General features: G+C 48.7%; 4 protein-coding genes across 6 annotated transcripts in view; 2 read left to right on the forward strand and 2 right to left on the reverse strand.

The window, feature by feature from the left end:
* The first annotated feature begins 8 nt into the window (after positions 1–8).
* Positions 9–3,201, forward strand: dync2li1 (dynein, cytoplasmic 2, light intermediate chain 1). 3 transcript variants are annotated; one of them, XM_029127435.3, is made up of 13 exons: positions 10–140; positions 240–363; positions 453–487; positions 585–654; positions 751–839; positions 919–1,102; positions 1,291–1,359; positions 1,456–1,533; positions 1,664–1,743; positions 1,991–2,061; positions 2,166–2,263; positions 2,404–2,496; positions 2,981–3,201. In XM_029127435.3, the coding sequence occupies exons 1-13, from the start codon at positions 127–129 to the stop codon at positions 3,041–3,043; spliced, it is 1,068 nt and encodes a 355-aa protein (XP_028983268.1). In that variant the 5' UTR covers positions 10–126; the 3' UTR covers positions 3,044–3,201. The 3 variants fall into 3 exon arrangements, with proteins under 3 accessions (XP_028983267.1, XP_028983268.1, XP_028983266.1); XM_029127434.3 differs by having other exon boundaries at positions 9–140; positions 240–487; XM_029127433.3 differs by having other exon boundaries at positions 56–140; positions 218–487.
* Positions 3,202–3,353: 152 nt separating this feature from the next.
* abcg5 (ATP-binding cassette, sub-family G (WHITE), member 5) lies at positions 3,354–9,933 on the reverse strand. Its single transcript, XM_029127431.3, has 14 exons — positions 9,598–9,933; positions 9,325–9,446; positions 9,104–9,240; positions 8,232–8,330; positions 7,845–7,977; positions 6,857–6,996; positions 6,522–6,651; positions 6,218–6,431; positions 5,944–6,149; positions 4,643–4,781; positions 4,490–4,563; positions 4,298–4,409; positions 4,071–4,183; positions 3,354–3,810 (listed from the first exon to the last, which is right to left on the reverse strand). The coding sequence occupies exons 1-14, from the start codon at positions 9,765–9,767 to the stop codon at positions 3,626–3,628; spliced, it is 1,974 nt and encodes a 657-aa protein (XP_028983264.1). The 5' UTR covers positions 9,768–9,933; the 3' UTR covers positions 3,354–3,625.
* Positions 9,934–10,023: 90 nt separating this feature from the next.
* Positions 10,024–16,251, forward strand: abcg8 (ATP-binding cassette, sub-family G (WHITE), member 8). The gene is made up of 13 exons (XM_029127430.3): positions 10,024–10,294; positions 11,718–11,819; positions 12,388–12,535; positions 12,643–12,881; positions 12,956–13,088; positions 13,207–13,476; positions 13,562–13,727; positions 13,811–13,912; positions 13,999–14,198; positions 14,504–14,580; positions 14,793–15,060; positions 15,135–15,262; positions 15,344–16,251. Exons 1-13 carry the CDS (start codon positions 10,244–10,246, stop codon positions 15,479–15,481), a joined length of 2,022 nt encoding a protein of 673 aa, XP_028983263.1. The 5' UTR covers positions 10,024–10,243; the 3' UTR covers positions 15,482–16,251.
* Positions 16,252–16,615: 364 nt separating this feature from the next.
* Positions 16,616–19,811, reverse strand: part of lrpprc (leucine-rich pentatricopeptide repeat containing) — a 40,717-nt gene continuing 37,521 nt past the window's right edge. Inside the window, exons 35-38 of the mRNA XM_029127424.2 lie at positions 19,563–19,637; positions 19,265–19,349; positions 18,363–18,505; positions 16,616–16,891 (exon numbers count right to left, since the gene is read on the reverse strand). Coding sequence (XP_028983257.1) covers positions 16,820–16,891; positions 18,363–18,505; positions 19,265–19,349; positions 19,563–19,637 — 375 coding nt within the window. The 3' untranslated portion in view covers positions 16,616–16,819. The remainder of the gene's footprint in view (positions 16,892–18,362; positions 18,506–19,264; positions 19,350–19,562; positions 19,638–19,811) is intronic.

Consider the following 19,811-nt stretch of genomic DNA (forward strand, 5'->3'; position numbering starts at 1 on the left):
CTACAATGCCAACGATTGCTAAATTCTACGTCATCAAAGTGCGCCGTTGCTCTGGTAACGCGTATTGTCGTTCCTGAGTTTGTTGTTATCTGCCTAGCTTGTCATCTTTGTTAAACATAAAGTTCAATGCCTAAAGTAAGGTGAGTGTCAGTTTGCAAGCTCACAGTGCAGCCTCTCAAATAATATAATAGAATTGGTAAAATATATTTTCGAGCAGCGTCGCTTTTGTCTTGTTCCAGCTCAGACACGCTATGGGAGCTGGCTGCGGCGGAGGTCCAGAGTCGGGAGAGCGGAGGGGGAGAGGAGGACGGGGGGGAAGCGGTGAACGAGAGGAGCGTGTTCCTAATGGGCAGCAAGTCTGGGGTAAACGCGTAATCTCGGCGCTCGTGCCTTCCGCTAGAAGCACCGCACACCCACAGCTGCTAACAGTAACCGCCATTTGTCCCTTTCAGGGGAAAACGTCCATTCTCCTGAGATGCCTCGAGCGGTGAGCGCGAGCTGCTTCCTCTTCCCACAGCGTTTAGACGCTGATGTCATTTGTTAAAAGTAATGCTTAAAACAAAGCATGTTTTTTATCCACCTAGAGATGAACCATCGAAACCAACACTGGCGCTGGAGTACACCTTTGGCAGACGAGCCCGAGGACACAGCACAGTAAGACTAACAGAAGCGTTAGTATATGTTTACACGTGTACGTGGTGTGAAACCTGAACCAACTGGTGTCCTGTGGGTTGCTGCTTCCTGCTTTAGCCCAAAGACATAGCCCATCTATGGGAGCTGGGAGGAGGGACCTCCTTGTCAGACTTGGTCCAGATCCCCATCACTCCTGTCAGCGTCAGGTGGGTCGTCTACACTCATGCATGAGATTTGTGATCAGTCACTCATTCTGGGTCTCAACAAGCTCCGGTGTTTTCCTAGGTCTCTCTCTGTCATCCTCATTCTGGATCTTTCCAAACCCAATGCGCTGTGGGGAACCATGGAGAGGCTGCTGCAGGCAACACAGGCTCAGTTAGAGAAAGTTTTCTCTGAGGCGCAACAAGTAGGAGCCAAACACCCGAAACCTGTCCATCCCACTGCACGCGTCTTACCTAAAGACTTCCCTGTGAGACTTCAGCTCATTACGCTTGCTATTTCAAGGACCTCATATTATGCCCAGTTTAGGAGCAATACATTGTATAGTTGCTCCAAATCTAGTTTAGTTATTAGAAATTAGATGCATAAATCCTTTTTGTACATCAAAAGTAATTTATTTTTGTTCCGGTTCTGACTGAGCTTCTGATTTGTCAACAGGACAGAGAGCTCATTTGCCCATTTCCTGTTCCTCTGCTCATCATTGGCAGCAAGTATGACCTCTTCCAGGTATTGCTTCTACTGAGCAATGTACAAAATCTAAATTCACAGTAAAGCCTTTGGTACCATCATAGTTAGAGCAGTGACACAGTGTCTGTGCTGCAGGAATTTGACTCTGAGATGAAGAAAGTGGTCAGTAAAACGATGCGTTTTATTGCCCACTACTATGCAGCCTCTCTAATAGTAAGTACTTTCTTACTCATGAAATGCTTTCATAAAACCTTGGGTAGTGTTTTCAAAATGTTTTAACAACTTAATTTGTTTTACAGTTTAAGATAGTCATTAAAACATACTTGGTAATTGTTCTTTTCAGTTCACTAGCATCAAGTCAGAGAGCCTAATGTCCAAAGCCAAGGGTTTCTTCTCCCACTTTGCCTTTGGCCTGGACAGAGGGTGAGGACAGCATTTAAACATTATATTTTAAAACATGATCCACAACAAACTGAATTCATATCTCTATTATCAGAAAACTTAATAGATTTTTCAGCTGTTTTTACATTTTTTACCTTCATCTAGTATAGACCTGTGAGAAAATGTTTATTATATATTTTTCCAGTTGATTACATATTGAGCAAATGATATTTTGTGAGATCAGATTCATATTTTCCTCCAGTAATGATTTTCAATGCTTTGGTTTCAGAAAAGCAGTTTCTTGTGAGTCCAATAAGCCTCTCATCATTCCAGCTGGCTCTGACTCCTTCAACCAGATTGGTGAGCATACGTCTGATTGTAGACAACCTTATAGCTCCACATTTGATAATGTGATAATTTAATGCCTGGTGTGTTATAGTTATGGATTGCTACTGTTACTTTAGGCTCTCCTCCTCTTGTTGATGTGGACATAAGTTCTCTGCATGCCAAAAACCCGAAGGACCTCTGGAGAAAAGTCTACGAACGTGTCTTTCCACAAGAGGTAGAGAACTGTGTTTTAAAATTGATATTATAGCCAAACATTAGTTGTGTGTGTATTGAAGTATTTATTAATTGAAGACAGTTTATGGCCAATTCTTTGTGTTTTTGAACGTGCTTTATAACAGATGTAATTTTGTGCAGAGTACCAGTGAACAAAGGGAACTTAAAGATCCAGCCAAAGACCCACAGTACTGTGAGCCTCAGATTGATGCCATGAGAGCCCAGAAAGACCAGGTAACCTGTTAATACTATAAAACAAATAATTCTGCTATAGCATTATTTGAAATTGATGTTAATGTTCACTCTGCTGCACTATTGTCTCAAACGAGGCCAATGTTTCAGAATAACCCCATGTCCTTCTGTAGCCTATGTGCAGTAGCGGGTCTGTCCTGGTCTTGTTATCAGGCTGTAATATATGATGTGATCATAAAGCCACAGATAAGTAGTCTTCCTTTCAGCCTGGAACATAGACTTCAGTAACCTGTTGGATTGTCAACAATCTTACAATTTTACAATCTGCTATAGCTGGTTGACTATCACCTGATCCAACTCGGCCTGGTCTCCTATCAGGTGACACATAACATAACCAAAAATAGAATGAAGATTCATGTTGAGAGAAAAAATATGTGTAAAACATTCCTGGAGGGACTGAGTCTTAATAATGTCTAATATTATGAAAACGATGCCTGACAAACTAAATAATTGTTTTGTTGTCTAGGAGTTGGAGCAGTACAAGAGAAATGCAGCCAAATCATGGAAAGGACTGAAGCTGGAGACTTGACATAATAATCCTTGTCTTTGGTCTACCACACCACACACTTTGTACATACTGTACATCATATATCTTCTGTTACTTATTAACTTCTGTTGTATTTATGCAACTTGTGTAGCGATGATAAAATGTTTTTTTTTATTAAAATAAAAACATTTATATTATGACAGTAGACGTCATTTCCTACTTACGAGTTCACATCGTTAATAGAAAAAAGACAGAAGCATCATGTTAATGCTTAGAACATGGCCACTGTGGTTCTTAATTAAAAAAAGATTATAACTTGAGCTTCAACTTACATGTAGTTGTTGTATATGTTTACAAAAAACAGTCATTTGAAATTAGTGCAAATATTGTTCCATTTAGAAAGTGTACAGAAACGTTTGTTGAATCTGTTCATCTCAGCTTAAGGATAAAACAGCAGGTTTATTTATAATACATTTTAATATTAGTACTGAAGTATAACTCAACCTATTTAACAACATCATACTTCTTTAATTTAAAGAAATTTTAAAATTAGAAAATTTAGACACCTGAACCGAGCTCTTTCTGTTTACACAGAGGTTTTCCCACAAATATGTGTCTGTGGTTCTAGTGATGCACAAGTTTGTCTCGGATCTTGAAGGTGATCATGCCCAGCAGCAGGAGGGCAGGGAGAAAGGCATAAAGTAGAAGGAAGTCCAGTGCGTATCGAGATGGAGCCCCAGGATAGCCCTCATCAATGATCTGATTGCCATGAGTGACCATGCAGGCTCCAGGCAAAGGTCTGGAAACGTCTGCAAAAACACAACACAACTAGGTTTTCCCGACAGTTTCCCAGGTGAGTGTACTTCAGTCTCTGCTGTCAAGTGACCTTGAACACTGAACCTGTGCTCGAACGCCCAACATCAGCAGCATGATAGTGTGAAACAGATAAAACCAAATCAGTGGTTGCTAAGAATCTTTGTTCCTTCTCTACATACAACAGTGGTTAAAGCGCTGATGAGGAACAGAAACACTGGTCTGCATTTTAAATGTTTAAATATTAACAACTCACTGCATGTGAAGTCAAGTCCGTAGAACTCTGTGACTATGAGCAGCTCACAGCTGTACTTCTGGAAGGTCAGGTAGCTGAGCCACTGGAAGACCACTGGCATCTGCTGAGTGCTTCTGTAGTCAGGAAGAGGACGTACAGCAGTTAGCAGTGAGTGGCCACATGACCTTCATGAGTCGATGGGTTGCTTAACTTGTCCTCATGATAATAAAAAAGCATGTTGGTGTCACCTTAGGAAGCCGGATCCCACCAGGATCCCCGCTATGTTCAGCAGAGCCACTCCAGTGTTGACCATGTTGGGATCTTGGACCACACCTAACAGCACCACAGTGAGCAACTCACCTGAGGGTGGAAAAAGACACCAGTATAAAGTACTACACGGGAGGACAAAGCACTCAATCAATACGTCTGCATGAGCACACCTATAATGTGTGGCACCAGGACCACGGCACTGAAGCACAGGAAGCGCAGGCTGTCGGGATGCATCCCCACAGTCCTGAGAGGGAACAGGAGAAGAGAACTATTCAGTCAGTGAGAGCGCAAACATACCAACATCACTCACACTTGTTACCGACCAGTACAGAAAGGATGAGAAGATGAAGACGCTGACGATGCTGAAGGGCAGAATGTGGAAGATGTAGGCTAGGAACATCTGCCATTTGCTGTACAGACCATCCTGACTCTCCTGATCGCTGATGGCTCGCAGCGCTGGGACTGTGTCATAAAAAACAAACCCAGTGACACTGGAACAAATCAATAAATACCTGCAGTGAATACTCTAAATGTGTGCATGTTGAATTCTCCTCTCTTGCTTCATTATTGATTTTAGGGTTGATCATTTAAAACTGTTATTAACTATTATAACTACTATTAGATGCAGCTTCCTGAGTCCATACTGATCCAGCTGGGTGAAACTAACGTGACTCTACGCTGCAGATTATCCAGACGACTCATTAAACGTGTTTCTTGACAGCCGGTATCAGTTGTTTGTAAGATTCAAGGTCAACCTGATATCCACTGGTTCTACCTCAGGCTGTTTGGGGCCTGTGAAGGACTTTTAATCTCTTAATTCTAGTGTGACTCAGTGTTTTATCTCGTCTCTAATCTTTAGTATCTGTGGCAGCGAAAGCTATGAAGCTGAGATTGTACACTCTGCTGATAACAGAGGAAAACTGTGAAGCAATAATAAACCCATACATCAGTATGCAACAATTCCTATCACCCTTTAAATATACCATGTGTGCAAAGGTCCTCGACTGAAGCTAGAGCGCCGTGCATCATACGATGCAGTAATAAGGCGTAGGTGCTGTAGGTATGTAGGTTAAAGGCTACCTGGGTTCACTGAGCTCAGCAGAGGTCATTCACCCTTGCGTGGAGTCTAATAATACACATTCAATGCGTAACGACTGAAGTAAACTGGAGAGAAAAGGCAAAATGTGTTGTTGAAATCACCCGCTCCAAGAAAATTATTCTGTATATATATTCATTAGTTGGGATTCACATAACGCTATTGTTACAGCACACACTTAATCTTTCACTCTGAGCCAAAGGATTGCTCATAAAACCCTTCAGCACTTTCACTAAGTGAAATTCAAGCTCGACTTTACACATTTTGCTGAAGGGAATAAAAATATTGCCGACTGCAGAACTCTTTCACCCACTGAGCCAGAGATAAGGGAGCTCACGCAGATAAAGACGTTTCCAACAGTCTGCCTCGAAAAGATAATACATCGCTTTTATTCCGACGATAGTCCAAACACGCAGAAAGCCCCTCTAGTCATCGTGTCCGCCTCACGTTGGTCTTTGGGTGATTTGGACCTCAGAAGCAGCAGCAAACGCTTGGTGAAGCCGCTATGTGTGTCAGGGTGGAACTCACAGAGGGCCACGGCGTTCAGCATGCCGGTGTAGGGAGAGGCCCCCACCATCTGGTAGATGATGCCGATCCGGTCCTGCACCGCGCCTTTGTTGACGTCGTTGTTCAAACGCGTGACGAAAAAGACCACGAAGAGCCCGTAGATCAGGTTCTGGGACAGCCGCATCAGAACCCCCATCCTGTCTCTGGACAGGTTCCTCACCGTGCGCCTGCACACAGCACGCGCGGACGTGAGCACAACGGTGGTGACGGTGGCCGGGCCTCCGTCGGCACTGACCTGAGCAGAACCTCCAGCTTGGCGGCGCCGCTGGGGGACTCTTTGCTCTTGAAGGGGATGGGCGGCTTGTCGGCCCGCTGCAGGCTCTGCTCCGCCTGCTCCAGCATCCTCTGGAAAATGGCCGAGCGCTGGTAGGAGGACGTGATCTCGTGCATGCGGCTGAACGTGGCTGCCTCCCTGTCGCTGCTGCGAGTGTCCACGGAGGTGAAGTCCACTGTGTGACACAGACACTTCATGGTGTCATGACTTGCCTCTTCCTACAGTAGGACAACAGTCTGGCTATGAACGCTAAGCGGGTCAGTACCGTAGATGTCGAAGGGGTTGCAGTACTCTGGACACTCGTATCCACATTGGCTGAAGAAGTCCACCATCTCCTGTGGCTGCCCACAAAACACCAGCTCTCCACGGCTCATTATAGCGATTCTGCTGAACACCTGGAGGAGCCACAAGTAAACGAAGCTTCGTCAGCCCATTCAGAGGCAAAACCTGTGACTTTAGGATCATTGCTTGTCTAGGTGATTTGTTCATTTAATGGAACCTGACAGATGTTAGAATCCTCCGTATCTTTGTTGAACTGTCCACAGTGACCAGACGTGTGCAATGATCAGGATGAGTTGGGACCAACTTTGTGAAACCCACCCTGAAGAGCTCCGAGCGCGGCTGGTGGATGGTTACTATGACGATACGGTTCCTCCGCGCCAGCTCCGCCAGCAGCACCACGATCTGATTGGCCGTCATGCTGTCCAGGCCGGTGGTGGGCTCGTCCAATAGGATCACTCCTGCAACGGCATCACCCCAAAGGCGTCATCAGTCAAACAGTGAGACCAAGTGAAAGGCAGGACAGTAACTTTACTGCTCCTTTGAGTTTAAACTTTTAAATGTACTTTCTGGCTAGCGGCACACGCAGGACTCTCGGTGGGGCCGAGTCAACTTGTGAAGATAAGTGTGCTCTTTTTTAAGTTAATTACTCTAATTAGGACAATTAAAAGATTGCCTGCCTGTGTGATGAAAGCAGAGTGGAATTAGCAGATGCTTTAATTGCGAGATTAATTCATTTCCTGGTTGATTGGAGAGGCAGCGAATGGGAACTCCTCATTACTGTGTGTGTGTGTGTGTGTGTGTGTGTGTGGCCTCTCTAATCCTGAATGAGGACTGAGACCCTTCGTCCTCCCTGGAGAACTGTACAGCCGATAACCTGCACCTGGGATGAGGACAGGTGCACACACACACACACACACACACACACACACACACACACACACACACACACACACACACACACACACACACACACACACACACACACACACACACACACACACACAGAGGTGAGTCTCTGCTCATTCCCTTCCTGGTGTGATAACACACCCTTTCATTACTCGTCTCATCTCTGTGTGCGTCCGTTTCTTGGCCCTTGTTTCTCACCGTGGACTTCTTCAACTCTTTGGGGAAGTAGGTGAACTTTCTTCTTCCCACTGCACTCACTAACCCTTTGGTCTTATTGCTGTTAGTGTGTATGAAATGTTTTTATTGATATTTCGTAATAGTACTCTCAGCATTGGCACCCTTTCAGTTTTTTTAGTTACAGGTTGTGTATTTGTGTTCAGGCAAACGCAGCTTCACCCACTCGGGTCCTGAAGCAGCTGACTGGCGATGGACACTCGTCTCCTCTCACCCCCTGAGATCCCTGGGAAGACGCGACCTCCTATAACGCTGTGCGCCACATGACTCAGACTCAGCTCAGCCATCACCGCCGACACCTGCGGGAACCACAGGTCAAAGGTCAGGAGAGAGTCACAGCTATGTTGAAGCCAGAGACGCCGTCTGCTGCAGGACTTTCACAGTCCAGCTGTCAACAGCTGCTCATATTCCAGTGATTGCTGCTTTGTATGAGCACAGATGAGTTTAGAAATACGTCATCAGTCATTAAATAAAAGTAAATGAAATAAATTAGGACATCAAGGAGCAAACAAAGATCAGCGTGGACAGAGCTGAGGAGGCTCCTAGAAGTCACCTTTTTCTTGATGGCTTTAGCCGAGTGTTTCCTCAGGGCTAGCTGGGCCGTGTAGGTCAGAGTCTCCTCCACTGTCAGGTAACTCAACAGGTTATCACTCTGGCAGAGAGAAGGACGAAACCATTTCAGATTCTATATTTAATGATGATGCATTTCTCAAAAATAGGTAGAATCCTAAAAGTAGACTTTTAATTTTTGTTTTAGGTTTCCATTTACTTTTGTCCAGCTCTATATATATATATATACGCCTCAGAGGCATGTACACACACACACACACACACACACACACACACACACACACACACACACACACACACACACACTGCTCGATCCTGCTGCCTGCCTCAATTAACACGCAGCGCCTCCTCAATCCCACTTCGCCTCAGTCTCTCATCTGAATGACTTTAATATCGGCGGCTCATATCACCTCCTCATCTACAGCTTAGCGGGGGAAGTTAATGACGAGGCTTAGAGAGCAGAGGGGGTGCTATCAGCGAGAGGATGGAGATGATTTGAAAGGAAGCAAGGCCAGTTTTAAGCCAGTGTTTTTAATTCAGACTTTGGATACACTTGAGCACCTCTCATTGAGAGATTAAATATATGAGGAGGCTATCGAGGGTCTTAAGTTAATTTCATCCAGAGGCCGGGGCTTCCTTTCAACAGGTTATGCAAAACGGGTTGTGTTCCCTGCTTTAGGGAGTAGCGCCACAGACAACTTACAAATGCATGAACTCATATGGGGCCTTATATGAGGTCAAAGGTCAACCTGGTGTAAGATCAGGCCAAAGACGTTCCTTTGTTTTGTTCTTTGACGAATCTAGAACACACCTGTGAAGGCGTCGACTGCACCTCTCGGTGTTTTGGAGTCTTACCTGCAGGACGTAGGAGAAACAGTCCTGGTACTCCTCCCTCTTCAGCTTCCTGCCATTAATGTAGACCTCACCCAGAAGCCTCCCCTGCCTCCCGATCCTCCCCGCGATCGCGTCCAGCAGTGTGGTTTTCCCCGAGCCTGAGTTCAGAAGCACACGCTGGTGACGCTCGTTCACGTTGTTGCCTCATGAATAAGAGCAGTTTTCTAATCACGCTCGCAGACCTGAGTTTCCCAGAATGCCCATGATCTCCCCACTGTCCACGTGGAAGGAGACGCCGTTGAGGATCTGGCGACTCCATCTCTTCCTGTAGGAGGGTAAATCCCACCATGGACCCACGCGTTCACTGCAGAGCACAGTGTTTCTATTAACACGGTTTACTTCCAGTCAAGTCTTAACAATACAACAAAGATCTTTACTTTGCACACAGAACAGAGAATGTATTACATGTAAACCACTTGATTGCTTTCTTTCAGCTCCATGTCTGTGTCTTTTACCTGACTGTGTAGGACACGCTGCTGACGCTCAGGGAGCAGGAGAGCTCCGATCGCCCCTCGTTGCCATCGCGCCAAGGATTTTTCTTCCCCTCCGACACGAACTTGAAGGACTCTTTAACCTTGGTCTCGTTTTCCGTCTGGACGTTCTGCATTGAATAAAACCTCTCCATGTCTGCGTCTGCGTCTGCGGCTGCGGCTGCGAGCAGCGACTGCGCGGCGTCGGCCTCCGGTCAGGCTGCTGGCGTCCACCGCAGCATGTGTGGAGCTGAGACGGTCCCAGACTCGGCTTCTACTCACCCATCGCCTGTTCACCGCGGTGCCACAGCAGCGAATGTTGTTTCTCAGGATCCCAAAACACACAGCGAACGCTGCGTTATCTCACAGGACTTTGACCGACAGTTGTATAAAGAAGAGGAGGGGGAAAAAAAACGCCACGCACGCCAGTCGCTCTCGCCTCAGTCCTCGAATCGAGTCATGTGTCCAGAAAAGCTGGCGGCACGAAGCAGACGAGGAACCGACGGGAAATGAAAAGCAGAGCCCATCAGAGAAATAATACGGGATCCAAAGAGAAGAGGACGACACGGAGGCCGTAACCTCTCGACGCTGCGAGAATCACTGAGCAACTCGATCCGCTGCAGCAAACACCATGGACGCAGACATAGACGATGGCTTTAATCACACGTTAGGCTCCTCACAGGTCAGTGCATGAAAGGCATTAAAGTCAACTCTGATTCACAGATTGAATTAATACATCACTGTAATCATGCAATCACTGAGCTCTCCTCTGTTTGACTGCTGCTTTCATCATAAATCACTTATAATGATTTAAATGTTGGCTCAGCCTCAATCAGATCAGTTCAAATGTGCCTATATTATTAATAAATGTCATCTGTATGTTAAATAAAAACAAGGAGTTATATCTCCAACCATCCATCCATTATCCAAACCTGCCAAGGGCCACGAGGTGCACGAGCCGAGCTGCCGTTGGGTTAAAGGCAGAGTCAAACCTGGAGCCTTCGTCAGCCTTTAAACCTGCTGCAGTCTTTAGAGGAAGGAAGCCAGAAAAAGTGAAGGAATCTCCAACAGACGAGAGGAGAACGTGCAAACGTCTCACACAAAGGTGTCAGTGTTAGGTTCAGTGTCAACCACTGCACCAACGTGTCTGACACAGAATAAGAATATAAGAATCCTTTATTTTATTCATAAAATGTAATCATTTAAATTTAATAACTATAAATACTGTTTATAACAGTGTATTTACTAGTGTAAGTACTTTCACTGTGAATTGGTAAAATAGAAAACAAAAATCTACAGTTGAGGTATCTTTGTACCAACAAGTCCAGGCTGTAAATATTTTTCTTTTTCTAAAAGTAAACCATAAATATCATAAAACAAAAAAAGCATGAAATATTTGAGTTTGTTAAGTTTGTTTGCAAATATATAAACTCTGTGAGTTCAACCGACCAGACGGGTTGAAGGAGTTTGTTCTGGATCAGGACGGTTGATCTAAAATATCAGGGCTGTGCAGACATTCACGTTCTAAAACTATAACATACTGTTCAGTCTGAACAGTTTGAACATTTTGCTTCTGTTTCATGAACGGATGTTGCTATTATATAATGATAATGTTAGAGTCAGTGTCAAATGAACTCTGGACTCAAAAAAGATCTCAAATACAAACAGGAAATAAAAAAAGTGGTGAATTCCAGGATTAGATCAACACGTGTGAAGCTTTAATCACCAGATCAGCGACTGTTAAATACATTAAGATGATAAGATTCTGTTGGATCAAGTTTAGGAACGGGTTCTCAAATTTTTAGAGACACAGAGAAGAATTTGTGATGTGCACAGATACAACAGGTTATAGACTTGATTGTGAACTTGATCAGCACAAATTTGTCTCAAAATTCACCATCGTCTGTCATTTCTACTGATGCTAATTACTCTAAACAGCCTGAAGCGAAATCTGTTGTCTTCTATAAACAGTGTTCAGCAGCACGGACTTTGTGAAGGTGTCAAACTGGACTTGAACACGCTGAGCTACACTGGTTCAGCCGACCCGTTATCTCTGATAGGATCTAATTAGAACGCACTCTGTGACCGTGTGCTCGGCTCCGCAGCATCAGGACACGGAGCTGTTCTCGTCTGAGGAGGACAGCAGCCTCTACTTCACCTACAGCGGAGGGTGCAACGAGCTGGAGGTCAACGACCTGCTGTACCAGGTAACCTGCCTCACCCAACTCACCCGCCTCACCCGCCCTCGACCCCTCACCTGATTCACCCGCCTCCACCCCGCCTCACCCCCCTCACCCGGTCTCACCCCCCTCACCCGGTCTCACCCGCCCTCACCCCCTCACCTGATTCACCTGCCTCCACCCGCCTCACCCCCCTCACCCGCCTCACCTGCCTCACCCGCCTCCAACCGCCTCACCCGCCCTCACCCCCTCACCTGATTCACCCCCCTCACCCGCCTCACCCGGTCTCACCCGCCCTCACCCCCTCACCTGATTCACCCCCCTCACCCCGCCTCACCCAACTCACCCGCCCTCACCCCCTCACCTGATTCACCCCCCTCACCCGCCTCCAACCGTCTCACCCGCCTCACCCCCTCACCTGATTCACCCCCCTCACCCGCCTCCAACCGTCTCACCCGCCTCACCCCCCTCACCCGGTCTCACCCGCCTCACCTGCCTCACCCGCCTCACCCGGCCTCACTCGCCTCACCCCCTTCACCCGCCTCACTCGCCCTCACCCCCCTCACCCGCCTGTGTGTGTGTGGACGCTCCCCAGGTGGACACGGCGGCCCAGATCCCCTGGTACGAGAGGCTGTCCGAGTTCAAGCTGCCCTGGGAGATCAAAGGGAACAAGCAGATGGCCATCAACAAGCTCAGCCTCCGCGTGCGAAGCGGGCAGATGCTGGCCGTCATCGGCAGCTCAGGTGCGGGGCCGTAGGTCAAGGTCAAAGGGCAAAGGTCAAAGGTCAAGGACCTGCTCCATCCGCCCGAACGCGCTTTTAACCTTCGATGCTTTGACGTGATCTTCCAGGATGCGGCAAAACCTCCCTGCTGGACATAATCACGTGTCGGGACGAGGGCGGCAAAATGGAGTCGGGCCGGGTTCTGATCAACGGGAAGCCCAACACGCCGCAGCTGGTGAAGAAGAGCATCGCCCACGTGCGCCAGGACGACCGCCTCCTCCCCCACCTCACCGTGCGCGAGACGCTGGTCTTCGTCGCCAAGCTGCGGCTCCCGGCCCGCTTCACGCAGGCCCAGCGGGACCAGAGGGTCGGTGCCGGGGGGGGGTTCTGTTGGCCGCGTGCGAGACGAAGGTCCAACGTGTCGGCTGCTTCCTCCGGCAGGTGGACGACGTCATCGCCGAGCTGCGGCTGCGGCAGTGCGCTCACACGCGGGTGGGCAACGACTACGTGAGAGGAGTCTCCGGGGGAGAGCGGAGGAGGGTCAGCATCGCTGTCCAGCTCCTGTGGAACCCTGGTGAGGAAGGAGGAACCCGAACCCGTGGATGCTCGTAGAACTGGACCTGAACTGGTTCACGTGAGAGCACGAGCCCCTTCGTTTACATCAGCGCCCTCTGTCGACCTCCACTCCTCAGGTATTTTGATCCTGGACGAGCCCACGTCCGGTCTGGACAGCTTCACGGCCCACAACCTGGTGCTGACTCTGTCCCGTCTGGCCCGGGGGAACCGCCTGGTCCTGCTGTCGGTCCATCAGCCCCGGTCGGACATCTTCCAGCTCTTCGACCTCGTGGTGCTGCTGTCGTCGGGGTCCGCCGTGTACTGCGGCGCCGCCCGTGAGATGGTGCCTTACTTCACGGGCCTGGGGTACCCGTGCCCGCGGTACTGCAACCCCTCCGACTTCTACGGTGAGCAGAGCAAATCACGGCCGCCGAAGGTCCATCAGAACCGTGAAACCTCACACGAGCCTCGCGTTCCCTCCTCTGGGCCCAGTCGACCTCATCAGCGTGGACCGGCGCAGTCCAGAGCGCGAGGCCGAGTGTCTGGAGCGGGCCAGGGTTCTGTCCGAGCGCTTCATGGAGAAGGTCCGAGACACCGGGGATCACATGTGGAAGCCCGCCGGCACCAGCACCGCACCGACCCAGACCCAGACCGGGAGGTGCCGCAGCCTTGTCTTTCGGAGCACTAAACTCCCAGAACGCACTGCTTTGCTCACAGCGCTCCTGCTGCCTCTCTCCACAGCGCCGCGGAACCGGGCCGGACCAGAACGGAGGACGTGATCACCGTCGCCCGGCAGCGCGAGCGGCCGCCCGGCCGACTGCACCAGTTCACCATCCTCATCAGGTAGGAGACCCGGCACGCGGGTCCCGAGGGCCGGGTCGGACCGGGCCGCGCCGCGCCCACGCTGAGCTGCTCCTCCTCGTCCTCAGGCGCCACATGTACAACGACTACCGGGACCTGGTGACGCTGCTGGTGCACGGCTTCGAGGCCCTGCTCATGTCCATGCTGGTGGGCTCGCTCTACTTTGGCGCCGGAGGAACGCCGCTGTCCGTCCAGGACACGGTGGCGCTGCTCTACATGATCGGGGCCCTCACCCCGTTCGCTGTGGTGCTGGACGTCATAGCTAAATGTGAGTAGCTTCGGTTCCATCGGTTCAGCTGCTCTGTGAACTTATCAGTTATCTGGACTCCCTGTACCTAGTACAGTATACAGCACCAATCGCACTAATACCAGAGATAAGAAATCCACGAAGCCATTAAAGATCACGTTAGCTCAAGGCCAAGTAGCAACAAAGGCTATAAAAGCCATTTATTTTTATGGCTCGGATCAACAATTACAGTGTGTATCGGCGTCAAGGCTCCTCCACCAGTGAGCGAGAATGAAAGAGTGTTTTTTTTCCTGGCCGACGTCAGACTAACCCAGCGTCCCCTGCAGGTCACACAGAGAGAGCCATGCTGTACCACGAGCTGGAGGACGGCATGTACTCCGTCACCTCCTACTTCTTCGCCAAGGTAAAGGCGTCGGCCCCCGGCCCCCGGGCGTCGGCCCCCGGCCCCCGGGCGTCGGCCCCCGGGCGTCGGCCCTCGGCCCCCGGGCCTCGGCCCCCGGGCGTCGGCCCCCGGGCGCCGGCCCCCGGCCCTCGGCCCCCGGCCCTCGGCCCCCGGGCGTCGGCCCCGCTCCACGCCGGCAGCCCCCTGACGCCGCGCGTCTGCTCCGTCCTCAGGTGCTGGGGGAGCTGCCGGAGCACTGCGTGTTCACCCTGGTGTACGGCCTGCCCATCTACTGGCTGGCCGGCCTCAACGAGGCGCCGGACCGCTTCCTGCTCAACTTCCTGATGGTGTGGCTGATGGTTTACTGCAGCCGCGCCATGGCCCTGTTCGTGGCCGCCGCGCTGCCCACCCTGCAGACCTCGGCCTTCATGGGCAACTCCCTGTTCACCGTCTTCTATCTAACCGGGGGCTTCGTCATCAACCTGGACAACATGTGGCTCGGTGAGGAGGCTCAGGGTGCGACTCTGGGGGGAAACGCCGCTCGGCTGCTAACGGTCGCTGTGTTTTCCTCCCAGTGGCCACGTGGCTCTCGTACGCGTCCTTCATGCGCTGGGGGTTTGAGGGGATGCTCCAGGTGCAGTTCAGAGGGAAGGAGTACCCCATAAGCATCGGAAACATCACCATCAACGTCGATGGGATACACGTGAGTCAAGAGGGCGGGCGTTGAGTCCAGGTTTTATAGCGGAGCAGCAACAAATGGATCAGCTTTTCTTTTTGCTCACAGGTGGTGGAGGCCATGAACATGAACCAGTACCCTCTGTACTCGTGCTACCTGGTCCTGCTGGCGGTGTGTCTGGCCTTCATGATACTCTATTACTTGTGCCTAAAGTTTATCAAACAGAAGTCCAGTCAGGACTGGTAAACGGACCAGGACCAAGTCACCAACCGAACCAAATGCAATTTGGGTTCTAGTGCGACTGGTTCGACGCTAGACATTTGCTCATTACAAAAGCCTATTTTAAAGGATAAAGGTCTTAATTAATTGGCAGTATTGTGGGATCTGTGTGCAGTTCCACTGTGCGCCGCTGGGTGGCAGCAGAGCACTGCAGCAGCATCAGAGATAAATCCGTTTTTCCTCCGGCTTCCTCCACTTTGGCAGATATCCATCTACAGCTTTTGCTTGTTCTATTTTTCAATCTTCTTTTCCCCACAGCTTTGCGTTTTTGTATATGTAAGGTCATTAAGCTTAACAATGTGTGTGCCAGTATAGGGAGCATTGACAAAAAAAACCTTGTGGAGATTTAGTAAGACACACTCAAAAACAGAACGAAAGAACAGAAAGAGTTTTAACTTGTGTCTCAGATTATGTAAAATGGGTTTTTGCACTGGTGCAGAGGCCTAATGAATAGAGGTATTAAATCAAATCACTCCATCCAAGTGTTTTTGTCTTCATTCGTCACTTGTAGTTGTGAATTCTCACAACACTAAAGGTTGTTAGAAATGTTATTAATTATTCCTAATATTCTGTTCACACTATATTCTTACTTGCTATACTGATTCTATAAAATACAATCTGACTGCTTCATTTAAGAGCATTAAGATAATCACACGGGTTAAAGCTTCTGTAATTGTGCCAAATGAAAAGCCGAGCTGTTCACAGCGCTGCTGCTGCTTCACACAGACCACGCTACATCTTCTGCATCTTAATTTGTGTCCCACATGAGCCCGGCTGCCCGGGCCGAGGCTCTGGTGTCCGCTAATACGCAACCACCTCTGGAGACGAGCAGTGTGCAGTTATCCAAAGCCGGGCGCCGTCGGGGTCGGGAACAGATCGAGTTACACGGAACGGGAATAACAGGCCGGTACTGGAGATGAGAAGGAGCTCAGATCCAAGCACAGGAGAGAAGAGGCCACAGTACAATCAGAGCATCCTGCACAAAAATCCATTAGGTCAAACTGACCCTACTGAAATGTCACTAGATGTAAGTGATGCTTTATTTTTTTAGCTGCAGCTGCCTTTAATAGAACACATAGATTATTAAGTTGACAGACAGAATGGATTCTTAACATTTATTAGCATAAATACATCTCTACCCATGATTCCCATCTTCGTGGCAAACATCATCAGCATCTTCATAGAGTCAAACACCCAACAGCTACGACAAACAACAATCTGGTTCAAACAACCTGTATAAAAATTAAAAAAGGACAAAGGAAGAAATAAGTGGGATGCGGATGGAGGTAGGAGGAGGACAGGTCGTTATTCCTCTGAAGCCGTCTGAGATTTGGACAAACTCTGCTTCAGCTTGTCTGCGTAAAACTTGAAGGACTCCTGGAGGCAGAAACAAAGAGTTTACCTTCACTGTGTGTGTGTGTGTAAACCCCCACCTGCCTGAGCGTGCGTCTGTATCTCGCCCCTCCTGGGTGCCTCCAAAGGCTCCACTCTCCAACCAGGTTGTCTCGTTTCATCTCTAAATCCCCATTAATACACAAATAAGGGATTTGTAGCGCTCCCTGGACGCCCGCCGCGGCTCCGAGCCTCTGTTCCCGGCTAATTAATCGTGTTTTGATCCAAACAAAGTGTTGCGCTGTGTTTTTTCAGGGGAGAAGGTGAGAGCTTTTCCGCAGATTATGCCACCTCCTGACAATGTATGTTTGTTTATTAATGTAGTAATTAATGCAAAGAAGCAGGAGGAGAGCGAGGTAGAGACTGAGACGCCTTTAAAGGGCCAGTTCACCCAAACCGCAAAGACTTTCTCTCACTGGAAATTGTTTGTCTCTACAGTTCTATAGTACTGTTCAGCCTCAGAATTTTATGAGATTGTGGGGAAAAAAAAAACACGACAATCCCTCATGGAGGAGAATCTAATCTGACAGTTTCATATACATTTCTGTGAAGCAACAAGTCTGTTTGTGGGGGAAATGCTTGCGTCAGTGAAGCAGCTGCCTCTGACTGACTGCTCACCTTTCCCTCTCCTTGCAACAGCAATCACTTAACTATCCTGACATTCAGTGAATAATGCAGCAGCTCCGATGCCTTTATTGCTTTCTCCTTATATCTTTGCACTGCAGGTGAGTGATGGGGAAGTAAGAGAGGCTCCAGTCTACACCTGCCTCGAGGGGACAGCACTTCAGGCTGTGTGTGTGTATGTGTTGCCATAAATAGAGCTACATCAGCTTATAAAACGTGCAATGTGGTGAAATGCTCAAAAACACTAGGAGCCAGGAAATGTGAGCGGCTATTGCAGTGACACCATCTCGCTTACACAATATTTGCACTCCGTGACACACAAAGACACAAAGCGAAGGCCTGTGTGCGCTGACGCAGCCCGACCAGGCCGACTGCTTCAAACACACAGCTGCCAACACTGGCTGGGAGCGGGTGTGTGTTTGCCTTTGTACAGGGATCTGTGCATAATCTGTCGCTGATGTTGGAGCAAGCGAGGACAGATGTGATCATGTGTTACTAAAATCAATGACCAGGACTTGATTGTTGTTGGTTACATCTATTTCAATCCCACTCAGCCGTATTCCTCTAGCCACACAATAAATCCTCTTATGACCCCATTTTACCCAGAGTGGGATTTGCTGTGCATTTTACTATGTACTCTGCCCAAGAGCACATCAAACATGATGAAACAGCTCCAATGTGGAGTCAAACTAGTAATGTTAGAACCACACTTTGACCGTGCAACTCTAAAATCTGTGTGGGCTCAATGGAAACATTATACAAACCAAACAGTAATTTCTCAGACATGTGTCCTTAAACACTGAAGGGGGTGAGACTGCAGGGTACGACTCACAGGGGGCTCAGGGAAGGGAGCCTGCTCTCCTGCATTGCTGTACAGCACGGCCAGACGTTTGAGTGTCAGCTCGTCTACGTGTACCCCCTCCGCCTGCATCTGCTCATACAGAGCCTTGGCTGCTGGTAAATCCTTATCCAGAGCTGTGAGACGAGAGGGAGAGTTGGGGAGAAGTTAGGAAGTGATGCGACAAACGCTTAAAGTCTTCTTTATCTTACTGGAGATAATTAGGAGAAATTAATATTATTGCAGATTAGTAAAAAAAAAAAAAACAATTACAATAATTTAAACTTCTAAACCCCCTGATGTTTGTTAACGATAAACAATTTTGCAACTTTATCCAGAAAGTAAAATTCATCCAGAGGTTCATCTCACAATTCGTGTGGTCCTGAAGAGTAACAAGAGGCAAACGGCAAAGAAAGTGCATAGGTGGAGCGGAGACGAGCAACGCATCGCTAATTAAGCCCCCTATGGCTGCCTTAGCTGCCCAGCCAGCTAATGCTAATTAAATAGTCATGTCTGCTCATATCTGCTGTGACAAGGTACGAAAGAGGGTAGACGGCGAGCGAGGGGGATGTGAAGGGGGGAAGATGGAAGGAAAAGCCGGGGGAGGGAGGACTAACAGATACGGCAGCGAAGGGGAGGACGAGAAGGAGAAGAGGATGGAGGAGGAACGGTGGGAAGAGGAAGAAAGAGCGGCGTGGACCGCGTTGCGATTAGCACGCTAGGCCAGCCAGCACAGCCGACTCATTAGAGGACATGTGTTCTGGTAGCGCACACACCTTAACCCGATGCATTGTTAATGCACTTGCTAATGTTGACTTAGCCACAGGCCAGCGAGCCGCCGGCTGCAGCTCCGCGGGCTGAGACGGAGCCCGTGTGACCGCGAGCGAGAGCCTCACCGTGACATTTTATCAGGTACCGGTAGAGACTCTCCTTCTCTGTGAAGTCTGGGACGAGGCTCTGCAGGGCTTTGATCCTTCCCACCTGGACAAATATTAATCAACACAATATCATTTGTGTTTTCATTCATTTCATTTTGACTTTAAGTAAATAAACTTCATGATTCATCCGTCACCTGATTTCCTCCATCTATTCTAGATTCTCCAGGCTGCAGTTACAGTAGTTTATGCATCTTGTGAACATTAAATTAAATGAACATTCCTGTGATAACTGATGTAAACGTGTGGTTGACTTTACCTGTCCAGGACTCTTAGACTTTTGAGACATGTACAACACAAACTTCTCTTTCTGCTCAGCCAAGACGTTACAGCGCTAAAGGAAGAGAAAGGGGGCGAATTAAAAGACGAAAGAAACCAAGACGATCATCCATTCTGCATGTTTTACACCGGAGCCAGCACGCGATCACACAAACACTACGACACTCAGGATCAGGGCTAATTATGCAGGTACTAGTCCTTTTGTCATGAGCTGAATGTAAATCATCAT

Source organism: Betta splendens, chromosome 15, assembly GCF_900634795.4.
Source record: "Betta splendens chromosome 15, fBetSpl5.4, whole genome shotgun sequence".
Taxonomy (NCBI): Eukaryota; Metazoa; Chordata; class Actinopteri; order Anabantiformes; family Osphronemidae; genus Betta; species Betta splendens.